This window comes from Pipistrellus hanaki (assembly GCF_964339955.1).
Source record: "Pipistrellus hanaki genome assembly, chromosome: 1".
NCBI classification, from domain to species: domain Eukaryota; kingdom Metazoa; phylum Chordata; class Mammalia; order Chiroptera; family Vespertilionidae; genus Pipistrellus; species Pipistrellus hanaki.
The window spans coordinates 27,947,988-27,964,551 of record NC_140503.1 but is presented as its reverse complement, the minus strand read 5'-3'; the positions used below and the strand labels follow the sequence as shown (position 1 = coordinate 27,964,551).

The following is a 16,564-nucleotide window of genomic DNA, read 5'->3' as shown; positions in this document are numbered from 1 at the left end:
GTAATAGTCCTGACTTTTCTCTATTTCTGGGCCAACTTCCCTAATAGTAGTATTGTGTTTTGATTTTTCCATCTGTAAAACAGAGTTCCTACTAAACTTAAAATACCTGCCCTTAAAATTATGAATTTGATAATATTAGGATTAAAAGAGGATTGGGAGGAAAATGCACAGTAAAATATTATTACCTTTCAGAGAGACTAATACTGAAAATAGACTTGTAGACTACACTATGGTATTCTGTTACTTATGCTGTTTGTGATAAAGTAAGCTATTGATTAATATTAATATACAGAGGCCTGGTGCATGAAATTCGTGCAGGTGGGGGTGTTTTTCCTCAGCCTAGTCTGCACCCTCTCCAATCCAGAACCCCTTGGGGGATGCCCAATTATCGGTTTAGGCCTGATCCCGGCAGTCAGACATCCCTCTCACAATCTGGGACTGCTGGCTTCTAACCACTCGCCTGCCTGCCTGCTAGCCCCTACTCCCTTTGACTGTCAGCCTGGTGGCCCCTAATTGCCTCTGCCTTGGCTCCCACCACTGTGGCTTTGTCTGGAAGGAAGACCCAATGACCGGCAGATGTCCAGTTGACACTGTCTAATTAGCATATTACTCTTTTATTAGATTGCTGATTCACTCACTTATTTGCAAAGCATATATTGAATACCTGCTACTGTGGGGAGCAGCGATTAATTTTTTTTCAAATGGCTCCTTCTGGTTCATTTTAGCCTGTGGGATAAGAGACTTACATAACTGACATTATATGAGGTAGAACATGATAAATACCACAGGAGAAGTATTAAAAGCCTTAAAAGAGGTCAGGGAAGGGAAACATACTTCCGTCTGGATCGGGAAAGGCTTCACAGCTGCCGTGTTTGAACTGTATCTTAAAGATGGAGAAAGATAACATTGTAATACTTACATTACCAGAATACTTCCAACTATATTACCTCATTGATCCTGTAACACAGTCCTGTGAAGTGGGCAGAGATAATTATTTCAGAGGTGAGAAAAGAAAGGAAAGAAAATCTCTGCCGAAAGTTCCAGAACCTTCTTAACTTGGGCTATCCTGTAGTTTTACATACCAGAAAGCAACCCTTATTAATTTTCCATGGACCATCCATCAGATGGAGAGTTGGCCAAGTGTAGAAAATTGAAGTAGCACAGACAACTAAGTTATTTGCAAGTGAGGTGGTATGCTGTAATGAGAGAGGAGTGCACTAGGACTTAGGAATCTGCCTCCCATCTAGCGTACACCACTAACAAATTTATGTGACTTTAGGCAACTTACTTGCTCATTATGGGCCTTCATTAATTGTTACCCATTCCTCATTTGTTATAAACAAAACATTAGATTAAATGAATTTGTTTTTACTGACATAATATTAAACAGATTTTTGTATCTACCTATCATTTATTCATTTTGTTTGTTGAATTGTGAATAAATAAAAAAACTTAATATCTAATAGTGAAAATCAGTCAGGTACACTAATAACTTGTACTTTTGTGAAGACTTGGGTTAAAACGCCTTATGTTGTTTTTTAAAAATATATATATATTTCTTGAATTCAGAGAGGAAGGGAGAAAGGGAGAGAGATAGAAACATCAATGATGAGAGAAGATCATTGACTGGCTGCCTCCTGCATGCCCCTTACTGGGGATTGAGCCTGCAACCCAGGCATGTGCTCTTGGCTGGAATTGAATCTGGGACCCTTCAGTCCGCAGGCTAATGCTCTATCCAGTGAGCTAAGCTGGCTAGGGTGAAATGCCTTATATGTGTTCACCAGAATGTCTTCAGAAGCATCAGTTTCCTTAACTGTCAGGTGAAAGAGTTACACTAAATGAAATGAATTCTATCCTTCACAGGTCTCACATTCTGATTCTTCTGTAGAGATTTCATTATAGTCCTCCATCAAAATATTGGTCCAGGCCTAATTTCAGGAGGACTGGGCGAACTGAGAAGATTGCTAGTGGGAGTACTCTGCCACTGCCTCACACTCCGCTTCCTTTGATTCTTCTTTCTGTTACATCTCTCCCTTGTTTCTGTTTTTATTTTCATAACTCTCACCCCTCCTTCTTCCCTTGTCTTAGTTTTCATATGTATAGAAGTTACTGGCCCTATTCCAAATGTTAAAGAGACCAGCTGGTGTGGTTTAGTGGTTGAATGTGGACCTATGAACCAGGCGATCATCTTTCGATCCCAGTCATGGCACATGCTCAAGTTGTGGGCTCAGTCAACTGTATATAAGGCAGCTGATCAATGATTCTCTCTCATCATTGATGTTTCTATCTCTCCCTCTTCCTTTCTCTCTAAAATAATTAAAAACATATATTTTTTTAAAAGCTAAAGAAAGTACAAGGTGAAATCAGTATCAAATAGTTCTTCTCGTGAAAATTTTCGCTGAAATTTAATGGAATTGTTCTTTTAGTCCCTCTTCGTCTCTTTGGAGCACAGTGAACAATTCCAATTTTCTGAGAGAAGCAGTGATTAAGAAGGACGTGGGAAGGAAAAGATGATAGAAGTATTCATATAATATAGTATTCACATCTGGACTATAGCCTGGAAGGGAAAGGAAAGAATAGCCATGAAGATGCCAGAGTAACTTCAATGAAATCAAACCCTCACCCAGATTCATAATAAAAGATGGCCTTTGCTTGACCTAAAGGGAAACAAGTCTCCATTTTCCCTTTTCCCACATATGAATAACGGTGTAATAATTTGGGGAGAGGAGGAATACAGAAAAGGCAAATTTCAGGAGAGTTTAATTTATGAAAACAAGCTATGGTTACTGTTGTTCTTATTTTCATTAAAATCGCTTTGAAAGCAATAAGATGGGAAGAGAATACTGTGGAAGTCAATTCAGTCTTTAGTGCAGATGGTGTAAACCTCTGTGTCCCCAATTCTATAATTTTGGAGCTTTTCTTAAATAGAACAGATAAGCTCGATCAGTATCTGCTTGTGTTTGATAGAGTGTGAAAGACAGGAAAAGGAAATTCATTATGCCTACAACAAAAGGGCTGGAACAACTCGATGAACTTAAAAATAGTAAGGAGCCTTCAAAGGTTTGCCTGCTTTGACTGTGCTATAGGAACAATGCATGCAAAGTCTGTGTTTTCTTCAGGAGACTTTAAATTCTACAAAATGGCAGTTACTGAGTGACCAACAGGGTGAAATGAAGAAAAAGATAACTTGGCATGAAAACGTTTAATACATTTAATGTTCTATAAGAAAAACTGTCGTCAAAAATCTTGTTATATCCAGTTTTTTTCTGGAAGGCTAATTGGCATTTTGTAGCCTCGTATGGAATAAAACTCTGGAATCTCCCACTTATTCCTGATATGCCAATTACTTTCTCTATAAGGAAGCACTCTTTAAATACTTTACTTGCTTTTTAAAATTCCCCTTGTATTATGTTAATATACTTAAGATATATGTGTTTGAAGTTTTTAATTCTTACTTTATTTTTTCAATAGCAAAAAATGAAAGGAAGACAGCTTTATATGTTCATAATGCACCATGAATGGGGGGGAGGGTGTTGAGTACCCTAACGGCACCCAGCGGGTCAGAGTATTAGCAGCAGAATCTGACTTTGTCCCTCTGCCTCCAGAGTCCACGTCAGACGCACAGACAAGGTGGGCACAGAAGCTGCCTTCCATCCCATCGAGGAGTACATGGTGCACGTTGAAGAGCATTTTCAGCTTCTCGCTCGCAGGATGCAAGTGGATAAAAAAAGAGTGTATTTGGCCACTGATGATCCTTCTTTATTAAAGGAGGCAAAAACTAAGTAAGTTAGATGAAGTAGTGATTCTAGAGCGGGGCTCTTTTCAATTGAAAGGAATCTTTATTCCCATGACTTGTGATTCTTGTTTTATACTACTACTGACTATTGGGTTTTTTTTTTAATTCAATAACTGTGCACTTGTGTAACTTGTTAATGTCATCAAAACAATTGTGAGGTGCCAGCAAAGTTACATTTATTCTGAAGCCTCTTTCTTGGGTTGTAGACAGCGTCATCTCTGTGACCTCACATGACTTGTGTGCTTATAAGAAACAGCAAACTTTCTAGAGTCTATTCTTATAAAGACACTAATTCCATTATGAGGATTCCGCCCTAATGCCCTTATTTAACCCTAATTACCTCTCAAAAACCCTATCTCCAGATACCATCCACACTGGGGGGTTAGGGCTTACACATGAATTCTGGGGGGACACAAATATTCAGTCCATCACACTAACCTTTAACAATAAAACACACAGTTACTTTTGCCATTTTGCTCTCATATTTTCACTAACAATTACAGGCAACTGAAAACATAAATAAGATATAAGTTTTCATTTTATAAAAATTTCTGGAATTTGGAAGTTATATTAAAGAAACATAAACAATCAAAAGGTAAGTTTTGTAAGTTCAGGAGAAGGACTAATATGTACGGAAGAGTAACCATCATTTATTGAACTTGTCTAAATTTCAGGCACTGTGCTAGGTGCTGGGCACTCTCAAGGGATTTCCCTTCTAGGTGGGGAGCAGACAATTGCTCTACAGAATGAGTAGTGCTATTACAGAATTAACATTGGGTGTTATGAAAACATAAAGCACTGATCCTAACTGGGAATTTATTATAGGATCTGGGCGAACCTAGCGTTGGCCTTTATTTACTACCAATAAATATGGAATGCATTAAATATATGTATAAGTATGGAATGGGGAGAAGAAAACTATAGTCATGGCTCTGCTCAGATACCAAACATTGTGGGATGATTCTGAATTATGTTTACTTCAGTTCCATCAATCTGAAAGCATTTTATTAATAATTGAACCTATTTGACTAATTTATTTCTCAGTCCCTTTTTTATGTCACAAATTGGGGTTGGGAAGAAAAATTTAGAATGAGGACTGTAACGCAGGTGTTTCTCCAAATCATTAGGTAATAATTTAAATCTTATTTCTACCTCCTAAGAATTCAGATTAACCTGATATAAATGAATTTTTTTTCTTGTCTCTATTGACTACACACACATAAACACACACACTTATAAACAAGAATCAAGAAATTCACCAGCCAAGTATAAGCCAAGTTATATAATTATAATTCTTACATAAGAATTAGAGATTAAATGAGTGTTTGGGCACAAAATACAATAGAAAGTTTTCACAAGTACTTTTCCAATTTGATATCTAAACCTGTTAGAGAGAAGTAGAAATTGTTCACCATGCTCCTTCATTTTAAAATACCACACTGAATTTAATGCTTAGTTGAAAAAAATATTTAAAAAATAATTTTAACTATTCTTTTATTTGTTCTCAAATACATTATAAGCCTTTTTTATTTTTTCCTTGATTAACAAAATAATTCATGCTCATTAGAAAATAAGGAAGTTGTAATTATACAAGCAAGGAAAAAAATAATGCCCCAAATCCTATTACTCAGTGGTAATAACTGCTTCAATTTTGACATATTCTATTCAGTCATGTACATAGTTACACTATTTTAGTAGTTTATTACATTCTATATAATTTGAAATCTTTTTTCTTATTAATATAGCAATAAATCAGTTTTCTCAAGTCACTAAAAAGTCATTATAAATATATATATTTTTAATAACTACATAGCGACTCTATGGATATTCTATTGCTTACTTGACCATTCCCCTAATATTGGATAATTAGGTTATCCACAGTTTTTTAATCTCATAAATAATGTTAGGATATGTACCTAAAATTATCTTCATTATTTCCTTAAGCAACATTTATGGGCTCGGAAGTATTTAGATAAAAGTATCTGCGAATCTATAGCTTTGATCCATAACACCATATTATATTTTTATACCAAACAACCCTTCTACTGTATTACAGTTGGCAGTACTTAGATTATGGCAGTAGTAAAACTTGAATTTTCTTTTTGTGGCCAGCAGCTAGTAACTCCTTTCCCCCTTACAGTCTAGGCAGCAGATTCCTTCATATTCTATTACTAGAGGCCCATTGCACAAAAATTCGTGCACTTGGGAAGGGGGGTCCCTCAGCCCGACCTGTGTCCTCACACATTCCAGGACCCCTCGGGGGATGTCTATCTGCCGGCTTAGGCCCTCTCCCTGGGGGATCGGGCCTTTTCATGTTTATTTATCGCAGTGAGATATCCCTCTGTCAGCCTGGGAGCTCTCAGGGGATCTTTAGTGCTCCCATGGAGGTGGGAGAGGCTCCTACCACCACCACTGCACTGGCCAGGCATGAGCCGGCTTCTGGCTGAAGTGCACTGAACACCAGGGGGCAGCTCCTGAGTTAAGCGTCTGCCCCCTGGTGGTCAATGCACATAACAGCAACCGGTTGTTCCTGGTCATTCCACCTTTAGGGTCAATTTGCATATTACCCTTTTATTATATAGGATTATATAGGATAGGATAAACGTAATAGCCTTTTATGCATATTTTTCTCTTCAAAAATTGTTTAATTTTCTGAGTCATGAAGAGGAGTGTCGTCTTCTGTCTGGAGAAAGATTCCAGAAAAGAAAATTTGATGTTAGCTTTGTTGGTGATATAAAAATAAATTTTTATGAGGTAGAAGAAGAAAAAATATTTTTCCTTGACAACCTCTGCAACATTTATGGGCTCGGAAGTATTAGAAAATAAGGAAGTTGTAATTATACAAGCAAGGAAAAAATTCTTCACAATGGGAGAATTGCTTTGCTGACATGTTTGTGAACAAGAGACAAAAAAGAAACATGTTTGTACAGAAAGTTCCATGCTCATTATTGGAGATACAAACTCTCCATCCAAGTTTTCTCTGTGTTTCTTTGTTTTTCTACTCTCAGTATCCTTCATCGAGTGGTTACATATAGAGATAAGGCCTGAGGAACTTAGGCACCCTTTTGGTTTGGTTCCAGGGAGGGACCTTTAAGTTAAAAAGGCATTAATGTTAGTGTCCCATCTCAGTGAAAGGATCACTCTTTTGTTTCTCTGAGCACCCAAACCATGCTGACAAAATCGGTCTTTACTCAAGGATAAAACCTTTGCTGGTGTGCTTTGGCAGTTCAACCTCTCCTCTACCCTCCAGCCTTTTCATGTTTATTTATCGCTGTTTCTGCCCCATGCTGGGGTATGCAGCTTTGCAGGAATAACATTAAAAGTCTTTTTGGTTGTTTTCTTTTTAGAATAAATGTGACAGTTCCTTCATCTCCCTGATTTGGAGCTGAGGAGGGCAAAATGTCAGAAATAATGAGGCCAAATGGACCCAAACACTGAACACCAGTCTGAAGCAGTGCTCAGAGACTTTGCCTTCACAGTCGTCGTCAGAGGCAATGAGAGAGAGAGCTCCCTGGCGGCTGTGAAATCCAAAGCAGCTGTTAGGGGGTTGGGAAAAAGTCCCAGGCACAGATAGCATTCCCTTGTTTGTGAATTTTTTCACGGTGTTGTGTGGAATGCTACATGCTGTGATGCAAAGAAAAATTAGGCTTAGTCCCAATTTGGGGGGGAATACTGTGTGGAGACAGACAGTAAAGTGACTCACAATATTTCAGGATTTATAAATTAGAATTATTATTTTTCAACAAATACTTAGTGATCCTCTATTATATCCCAGATTGTCTTATAGGTGCCAAGAATAATAGAGTGAATGAAATAAATGAAGTGCCTCTCTTCAGTTAGGGATGGTGGAGGTGGGGGAATGAATGGATACATGCAGTAAATGAGCAGTGCATATGTTATGTGCAATGATAATAAGAGCCATGGAGAAAAATTAAGCAGGTAAAAGGGATACCAGTTGCCAAAGTTCATACTAATAAGGCTATATTTGAGCAGAGATCTATAAGAAGTAAGGAATAAAACCAGATCGATGTCTGGGGAAAATGTTTAATAGTTATAAGCAATATGTATTGAGCATTTGCCACATGTCAGATACTCTTCTAAATAGTTTATATTGCTTAGTGTATTTACTTAATGCTGATGAAATATATGAAGTAGGTATAATTATTATCTCCTTTTCATGTAACTTCTCAAAGTTGGCATTTTAACTCTGAAGACCTACCTCAGGCACTGAGAAAATGTATTCATTCTATACTAGAGTATAATTATATCTCTAATTCAGAATAGAATCATTTGAACATATGGTAGACTTTTTAAAGACAATCTGTTTTAATAGTTTTAAATATCCTATCTCAAGACTACTAAAATGTTACTGGGTGGACATCTATAAGAAATTTGCCATCTTAAGTGTATTAGAATGGTTTATATTACTGTTATTGGTTAAGATGGTGCTTCAAGGATGGTGTTTAGAGGATAAGTCTGAATTATCACAAATTCTAAATTAAAATTTTTAATGAAATTTAATCATTATATTTATATTCTAAAGGAAAATTCAGTGACCAAATATGAAAGCAGCTTGTAAAACCTCGTAGAGCTCACTCATTACAAAGAAAATAGGAGCCTTCTGTTTTCAACTCTTTCATGAATTGAGAAAGGACATTTTGATACATCAGTGTGTATTTTTTATGGCATGCCAATGACATTTAACATGAAGGGTACTCCAGAGTGGTTTCTGTCCTGCTAGTGGAGTCAAAGAAGCTTCATTGACTACATTGACTACTCTCTTGAATGTTATCATTTTAAAGCATTCTTTGCTATTAGAAAGAGAGGAACTCTTAATCAAAGGAGCAGGTGTGCCTCCTGCTGATAGGATACTACCTCCTGATAGGATACTATGATTTCAGTGACTATGTATCAATTTATTTCTTTTTCAGGTACCCCAGTTATGAATTTATTAGTGATAACTCTATCTCTTGGTCAGCTGGACTGCACAATCGATACACGGAAAATTCACTTAGAGGTGTGATTCTGGATATACACTTTCTCTCCCAGGCAGACTTCCTAGTGTGTACTTTTTCATCCCAGGTAAGTGATAATAGAGTATTTTTAAGAGGCCAGTATTTTTTGGTCATATTAGGGTCAGGAAGTTCTTATTTCCTTGCATGTTTGTTTGTTAATCCTCAACTGAGGACATTTTTTCATTGATTTTCAGAGAGAGTGAAAAGGAGGGGAGAGACAGAGAGAGAAGCATAGATGTGAGAGAGACATATCGATTGGTTGCCTCCCACACATGCTCCAACCAGGGCTGGGGACCAGCCTGCAACCGAGGTATGTGCTCTAGATGGGAATCGAACGTAGGACCCTCAGCCCGCAGGTTGATACTCTATCCACTGAGTGAAACTGGCTAGGGCTTTTTTAAATGTTAGTTATTGTGATTCTGATGAAATTTTCCTAATATTTGCAAATTAGAATTTTTGTGAAAGCATGAGAAGATTCCCCCAAAACATAGCTGTTTAGGTGCATTGAATATTTAGTTGTTTGCAAGCAATGGTTGAATACATCTCCATTGAAGCCAGCTACAATACTAGAGTTGTTTAAAGTGCTCAGCTTGTTCACAGCATTAAACAGAAACAGCAGGTAATTAAGCTTGCTTAATATTTTCTGATTTTGCACACAGTCAATATTTAACCAGAATCCATCCATTTGTACTATCGATGTGCTGATACTGAGAGGCTTAAGTGCCCAGCATTTTGTATCAATTGCTTGATAGAGCATAAGAAAGAGTAAATGTGATTCTTTTTCAAATCTTATTACATTTCTACCAAGCAAGGAACTGTACATTAAATTTAAGCAATACCATATTACAATCATGTTTTGAGAGTAATTGTTGTAGATAACTATGTGTTATGGGTTAGGTGTATCTGTTTTTCTGAGTGGTACAAGCAGCTCATATTTCCCAGTGGAATATCATCATAGCAATATTTATTGTAGATTTTATTCTACTCTTTCATTTATGTGCATATTACTTGGTAGTTCATTCAAAATCTGCAAAACAACCATTTGTGCTCAGATTTATACTAGGTGTAGGGGGGATTCCAAAGGAGATGAAGATACAAATACTCACATGAAATAACTACCAAGAAATACAAATTATGTAAGAATAATATATGCCTAAAAGCTTAGATGAAGTTGAGAAGAGAAAATGTGAAGAGGAAATCCACATCATTTTCATGCAAATATAAATAAATGGACAGTTTTCTATTATGTGACAATGCACATTGTCAAAGTGGGATGGTGATATGATTGTTGGAAAGATGCCTACCTATATGCCAAGGCTATATGAGCTTCTTCAATATAGAATAGGAATACAACTTACTACCCTCCCCCCAAAAAACAAACAAACAAACAAACACCCAGCTACACAGTACAGGAGTCACATAGGCAGCAATCCTAGTCAGGAGGAAAACTTCCTTGGCTGTCAGGTTCCCATGAAGCATCCACTGCTGATGTTTCTTCCTAATTAGGGTCACAATCCTGTCTTTGAGAAGCTCCCTTTTCTATTCTTGGTCTCTCTCAACTATTTTGACGGTGTGACTGTGTGTCTACCTGGATAACAGGTGCAAATAACTAGTACCAACCTTTTTGAATGGGTATTCTGAGAAAGTGTAAATCATTCTATGTACCACTTCCTCTGTGAGCCTAGACTGTGGGCCTGCCTAAGTTTGTTCCTCTAGTCAAGGGTTTCTCTGCCTGGGCACCATTGGCATTTGGGGCCAGAAAAGTTGTTGTTAGGCACTGTCCTGTGCATTTTAGATACTTAACAGCATCCCTGGCCAGTAGCACCTCAAGTTGTGGCAATCAAAAGTGTCTCCAGGCATTATCCAATGTCCTGTAGGGGCAAAATCGCCCTTGTTGAGAACCACTGCTCTAGTCATAAAGCTCTAAAATCCAATGAATATAGCCCGGCCAGTGTGGTTCAGTGGTTGAATATCTATAAACAAGGAGTTCACTGTTTAATTCCTGGTCAGAGCACATGCTTGGGTTGCGGTCTGGATCCCCAGTAGGGAGCATGCAGGAGCATTCTCATCATTGATGCTTCTATCTCTCTTTCCATTCCTCTCTGAAATCAATGAAATTATATTTTAAAAATAAATAAAAAATAAACTTCAATAAATAAATATATGTTTGAATATTACCAACTTTATGTGTCAGTAGGCCCTGAGATTCAAGGGAGGTGCTTGATGCTTTGCTTTCCTTCTTCCAGCATTAAAATCACCACAGGACAAAATTACTTATTTTCCCCTTTGACACTTCCCTTTGTGACACTTAAAAGCATTCTTGAGACTCTGCATTGTCTAATTCCAAGTCCACATGTAGCATAACTGGCCTCACTACACCTGAATTTGGTTTTGGAAAGTGCAGTGGGAAAAAAACAGATATTACTTTGCACACTAGAGATCCTCTTGGCCTTGTCTATGTTGACAAAAAAAAAAAAGATATCTCAGCTGCTCTGAGAAAGCTTTGGAGACTCATGCAAACACAGCTAGTTGTTCCTCAGGGATAAAATTCAGACTAATGGACCTTTCTCTCCTTTTTAATTGTTATTTTTAATACAGTCATATCTGTGTTTTATCCTTTATTGGGATTTTTGTTCTTACACATTATCTTGTGTTTATTGGTGCTCTAAAAATGACATAATGCCGTGTCAAAACAGAATGAAATAAAAGATACAAAATGTGGCCAGCTACTGCTTTGCAAACCAAAGGGTTTGCCTCATCAATCATGCTACCTGTAAGTGTAAGGTATCAAACCTGAGTACTGATCAGGTGAAAGCCTTCATTTACCTGCCACATGATTTGGACTTGTAAGACCCAGAGAGGAAGCCTAAAGTGATTAAATGCAAACATCAACATTATAGTAATTCTTCTAGCTTTTGCAGTAAATTACCCCACTGTTAATATAGAGAAAAAATTTTAATTACTCAGAATGTTATATATGGAGCTTAAGGATTAAAGTACCCCTTGTGGACTTGCATCTCCACTGCTGGCTGGCATTATGCATGGAACAATATTCACTCAACAGATAGTTATTGAGTGCGTATGTGGCAGGCACTGCTCTAGATACTGATCCTAAGGCAGTTTAGTATGTGGTTGAGAGCCAGAGAGAGTGCTAATTGTAGCTCTGCCAATTACTAGCTCCTTTTTTTCTTTGTCTTTTTTTTTTTTTTTTTTTAACTTTTTGGAAATTTACTTAATCTTTCTGTTGCTTAGTTTCTTCATCTATAAAATGTGAATAATAATAGCCACCTTATAGGGTTCTTGTGAGTTTTTGAGTTGAAAAAGATGCAAGCAAGCACACTATTGAAACAGTAGCTGGACCATTATCAGTACTCATTAACCTCAGCTGCTATGATTTTCACCAATATGACAAGGAAAAAGAGTCTTAAATTGCTACTTCTTGGTGTCTGAAATTTCTACCGTTCGTTATCACTTTGGCTTAAGGAAATACATGTCATCCAGCAGACTAACATATCAACAATTATTGATACAGAACATAAACTGATAATAGGATTATTCCCCCAAAAGAAGGCTTCAGGATATGAAACTGGGGGTAATGTTGTTTTTATGACTGGGATATTTAATGGTGGAAAGGAGGAAGTACATTAGGGTTCATTGCCACAGTGGGCCTTGTGGTCATCCCAAGATCAGTCAATACAAGGTCATGCATTTGTGGGTATAAAGATGATTGAAGAGTGCCTGGACAGGCCCTAAAAAGAAGACTCTCGGATTTTCCCAAGGCCAGCCTGGCCTTATGTTTTATCTTTTTGGTGTTACAGTCCAAACATGGAGAACAGCATCTATAAGAGAAAATATGCTTAGCAGTTAAGTAGCATACACAGACAGCCTGTGTTCAAAACCTGAATCTAACACTTAATAATAGTGTAACCTTGGGAAAATTTTTAATTGACCTTTGACATCTGTAAAATAAACGATAGAATTGTATAGGGCTATTGAGGGGATTAAATTAGATAATACCTAAAAACACTAGCTGACAGCAAAAACTCAGTAAACATTAGCCTCTATTATTGTTTTTGTACTTTGCTATTATTAGAGCTGCTTTGTTTTAATTTTTTCCTTTCCAGAGACTTCCCTTGATTTTGCTTGTCCCCTGTGGGCCTTTGGCTGAATTTAAAGTTCAAGTTCCAAATCTTTTTAGCCTTATTTGTAATAGTCTTAGTATTCTACCAGTGTTTTCAATTGTACCATAACATTCCCAATATAAAATTAGTTTGTTGATGAAGTAGCAGGTTCGAATGGAAAGCCATTGTCCTGGTTCTGTGTCTAGTTCTATGACTATTGGTACAGGGACAATAAAACTTCACTAACTGAGATAACTACAACTGGAGATTTAAGAAAATTTGACATGAGTTGAGTTCTCTGTCCACAATGCATATTGGAAGAATTTTCTAAGCAAAATGATAGCATTCTCTCTTATTTCTTCACTATTCTTAGAAGAGTTTCTGCAACCTATTTATGCTATAATAAATGTATTTATTAATTGTTTAAAATGTTATATTTCCATGAAGATAGTTACAGTTTAACTTAATCACCAAGCATTGAATGATCAATGAATGATGCTCAGGTTGTGGAATTTCAGCTGACATCCATTCAGTGGGCATAATAGTATTCTTTGGACAGAAATCTTTTAAGTAGCCTTAAATGCATCAGATAGATGCATCTTCCCCAAAGGCTAGAATGATACTACCTACCCAGCACATTTAAACTCTTTAGAATTGAAATAGTAGATACGTTTTGCTCACTTGCCAGTGCTTATAGATTGTCAGTAATTAATTGAATTTCTATTGAAAAGAGTCCTGAGGTCAAGTTCAAATTAGCAGAAAAGAGTATGGATTGATTAACAGTGAATGAAGGAAAGGGAGCAGCAGCATTTTTGTAAAGTATTTATAATCCTAATCCTAACCTTAAAGTCTTCAAGGGCACAAACTATGTCTTACTCATTTTATACCACCAGTGTCCAACATGGAGTACTATGTGGTTCTTAATGAATGTTTATTAAAATTATCTGAATCATATTCTTAAAGTACTTTGCATTATATGTTTTTTTCTCCCAGAGACCTTATTTGTAATATTTTATGTTAAAAAAACAAAGAAACCACAGATGCAAGCGCAGAATGAAGAATGACTTATGCTATATGCTATATCATCACTTGAGAGAAATGGACTGGAAACTTGTGACTAGAATCCACTACTTCTCATTCTCTCAGTTCTAGTTCTAGTCTAGTTCTGGTGTCTTTGGCTGAGGACTTTTAGATTGTTCTGAAGGGAATCTTACATATACTAACAATTTTAAAAAAATTATTTCCCAAGGTCTGCCGAGTCGCTTATGAAATCATGCAAACACTGCATCCTGATGCCTCTGCAAACTTCCATTCTTTGGATGACATCTACTATTTTGGGGGCCAGAATGCCCACAACCAGATTGCCATTTATTCTCACGAGCCTCGAACTGCAGAGGAAATTCCCATGGAACCTGGAGACATCATTGGTGTGGCTGGAAATCACTGGGATGGCTATTCTAAAGGTGTCAACAGGAAACTGGGAAGGTCGGGCTTATATCCCTCCTACAAAGTCCAAGAGAAGATAGAGACAGTCCAGTACCCCACATATCCTGAGGCCGAGAAATAAAGCTTAAGATGAAGGAAAAGGACAACTAAACTCAGTTCAAACTATTTGAGCCAAACAGTAGATGAAGAAAGCCCCGTCCTAACAACACGTGGTTAAATGAGTAGACACCCTCAGCATCAGGAGCAGCTGAGAACTGACAGATGTTTTGTTGGTGGAATTTCTCTTTAACAAGGGCTACAATGCCCAAAACCCCTGCACAGTCCAATAATGTACTCACATATAACATGCAAGCAGGTGGTTTTCGACTTTGCTTCTTCTTTCAAGATTATGTCTCCATGAGAAAAACACTGCCACATTGTAATTTAAGTGACACAGACATTTGTGTGAGACTTCAAACATGGTGCCTATCTCTGAGAGAACTGATGAGAAGACTTGAACAGCTCCCCACCGCTGGGAGGTGGATTCTTAGTCAGTGGTGGTATTGCATCCACTGAATTCACTCCAGTCAGCAGATTCAGAATGAGAATGGATGTTCTTGTCTGGAATTTTTTTTTTAATTAATTGCATCAGTTCATCCACCTCATCTTTAATAAGTGAAGGAGATACATTGAAATAAAATATTCTCATTCCATTAGGAACTTTTGTAAAACGATGCCATGAACAGATTCTTTAGTACTCAATGTTTCTGGCCATTCTCTTTGATAACAAAAAATAAATTTTAAAAAGAGAAATTTTGTAAAGTTTCTAGAATTTTACATCGTTGGATGATGTGGTGGTCAGCTTTATAGTAGAAAATCTATGATAGTTAGTCTGCTGGGTTTTTCTATGTTGCTGATTGGGTCTTAGTTCAAAGAGTCATTGAGCCATTTTCACACTTGAAACCAGTTTAGTTGGTGCACATTGCAAGGCTGCTAAGAGCACTCTTCCATTCTCTTAGTTTGGACAGTTTATTTTTGTTGAATTAAATAATCATACTGCTTGCCCTTAGAGTAACTATCACCTCCATTTCCAAAACTAAAAACCAGGTTTGTTGGCAACCTTTTTTTACTATTGCTTTTGTCACTTTTGTGAGTTGTGTCCTTTCTCTTCCCCACCATACACAGGAACCAATTTGTGCCCTTTTTTATTTTTTTATTTTTTTATTTTTTATCATATCCTGCTTTTGAGAATACCAGAATCTTTGGGGTTGGAAAGCTGGCTCTGTTTCTGAAATGTAGTCTCACAAGTTGTAGAATTCAGTAAACGAAGGAGAGAAGAACCAGTGTGAAACCCAAAATGGACTTAGAATTATCTCTTCCAAATATTTCTGTTTAGTAAATCCATCTTGGAATCCCTTCGGAAGACATGGCTCTGATGCTCTTTAAGCTTTCTGCATGAACATCACTTTTCTCATAAAAACACTTTCTATGTTCTGTATGTTGCCTCCTTTACAGGTCTGGCAGAACATTTCATAGTATGTGTTCTACCTTCTGGGAAAGAAAATAAAATAAAAGATCCCTATAAGAATTAGTAGCAGGCCTAGTTGAATATTCTCTCTTCAGTCAAGTTTACCAACGAGCAACGCTACCTATCCTGCCAGTAAGCACTTTTCAATTTAGTTTTGGCACAAATAAAAGTCATTTGAGCCCTAATTGGTTTGGTTCAGTGGATAGAGTGTTGGCTTGCAGACTGAAAGGTTCCAGGTTTGAATCTGGTCAAGGTAGGGCATGTACCTTGGTTGTGGGCACATCCCCAGTAGGAAATGTGCAGGAAGTAACTGATTGATGTTTCTCTCTCATCGAGGTTTCTAACTCTCTATCCCTCTCTCTTCCTCTCTGTAAAAATTCAATATAATATATATTTTCAAAAGTCATTTGAAACAAACATCTCCAACTGAGAAGTACTTTTGAATAAGAGTTATTTTATAATTAGCATCTTACTTGTCATCAGAACACCAGTAACGGTGGGTTACTGATAATAACTGCTTCATATTTCCCTGTATCATGATTACGTTGTGCATTCTGTTGTATTTCTGTGAAGAGTACTGATGTTTGTTAGCAGGGATTTAGTTTCATTGGACTCAACCTGTAAACTGTCTTGGGCAGCAGCTCAAATCTCAATTCATTTTATTTTTACTTTAAGCTGG

At 37.1% G+C, this 16,564-nt stretch overlaps 1 protein-coding gene across 5 annotated transcripts in view; it reads left to right on the top strand.

Annotated features, from left to right (window-relative positions):
* Positions 1-15,089, top strand: part of FUT8 (fucosyltransferase 8) — a 175,245-nt gene extending 160,156 nt beyond the window's left edge. For all 5 annotated transcript variants that reach the window (XM_084866731.1, XM_084866732.1, XM_084866730.1 and 2 more), the window contains 3 exons: positions 3,606-3,782; positions 8,728-8,878; positions 14,182-15,089. In XM_084866731.1, the coding sequence (XP_084722857.1) occupies positions 3,606-3,782; positions 8,728-8,878; positions 14,182-14,499 (646 nt within the window). In that variant the 3' untranslated portion in view covers positions 14,500-15,089. The remainder of the gene's footprint in view (positions 1-3,605; positions 3,783-8,727; positions 8,879-14,181) is intronic.
* Positions 15,090-16,564: the final 1,475 nt, after the last annotated feature.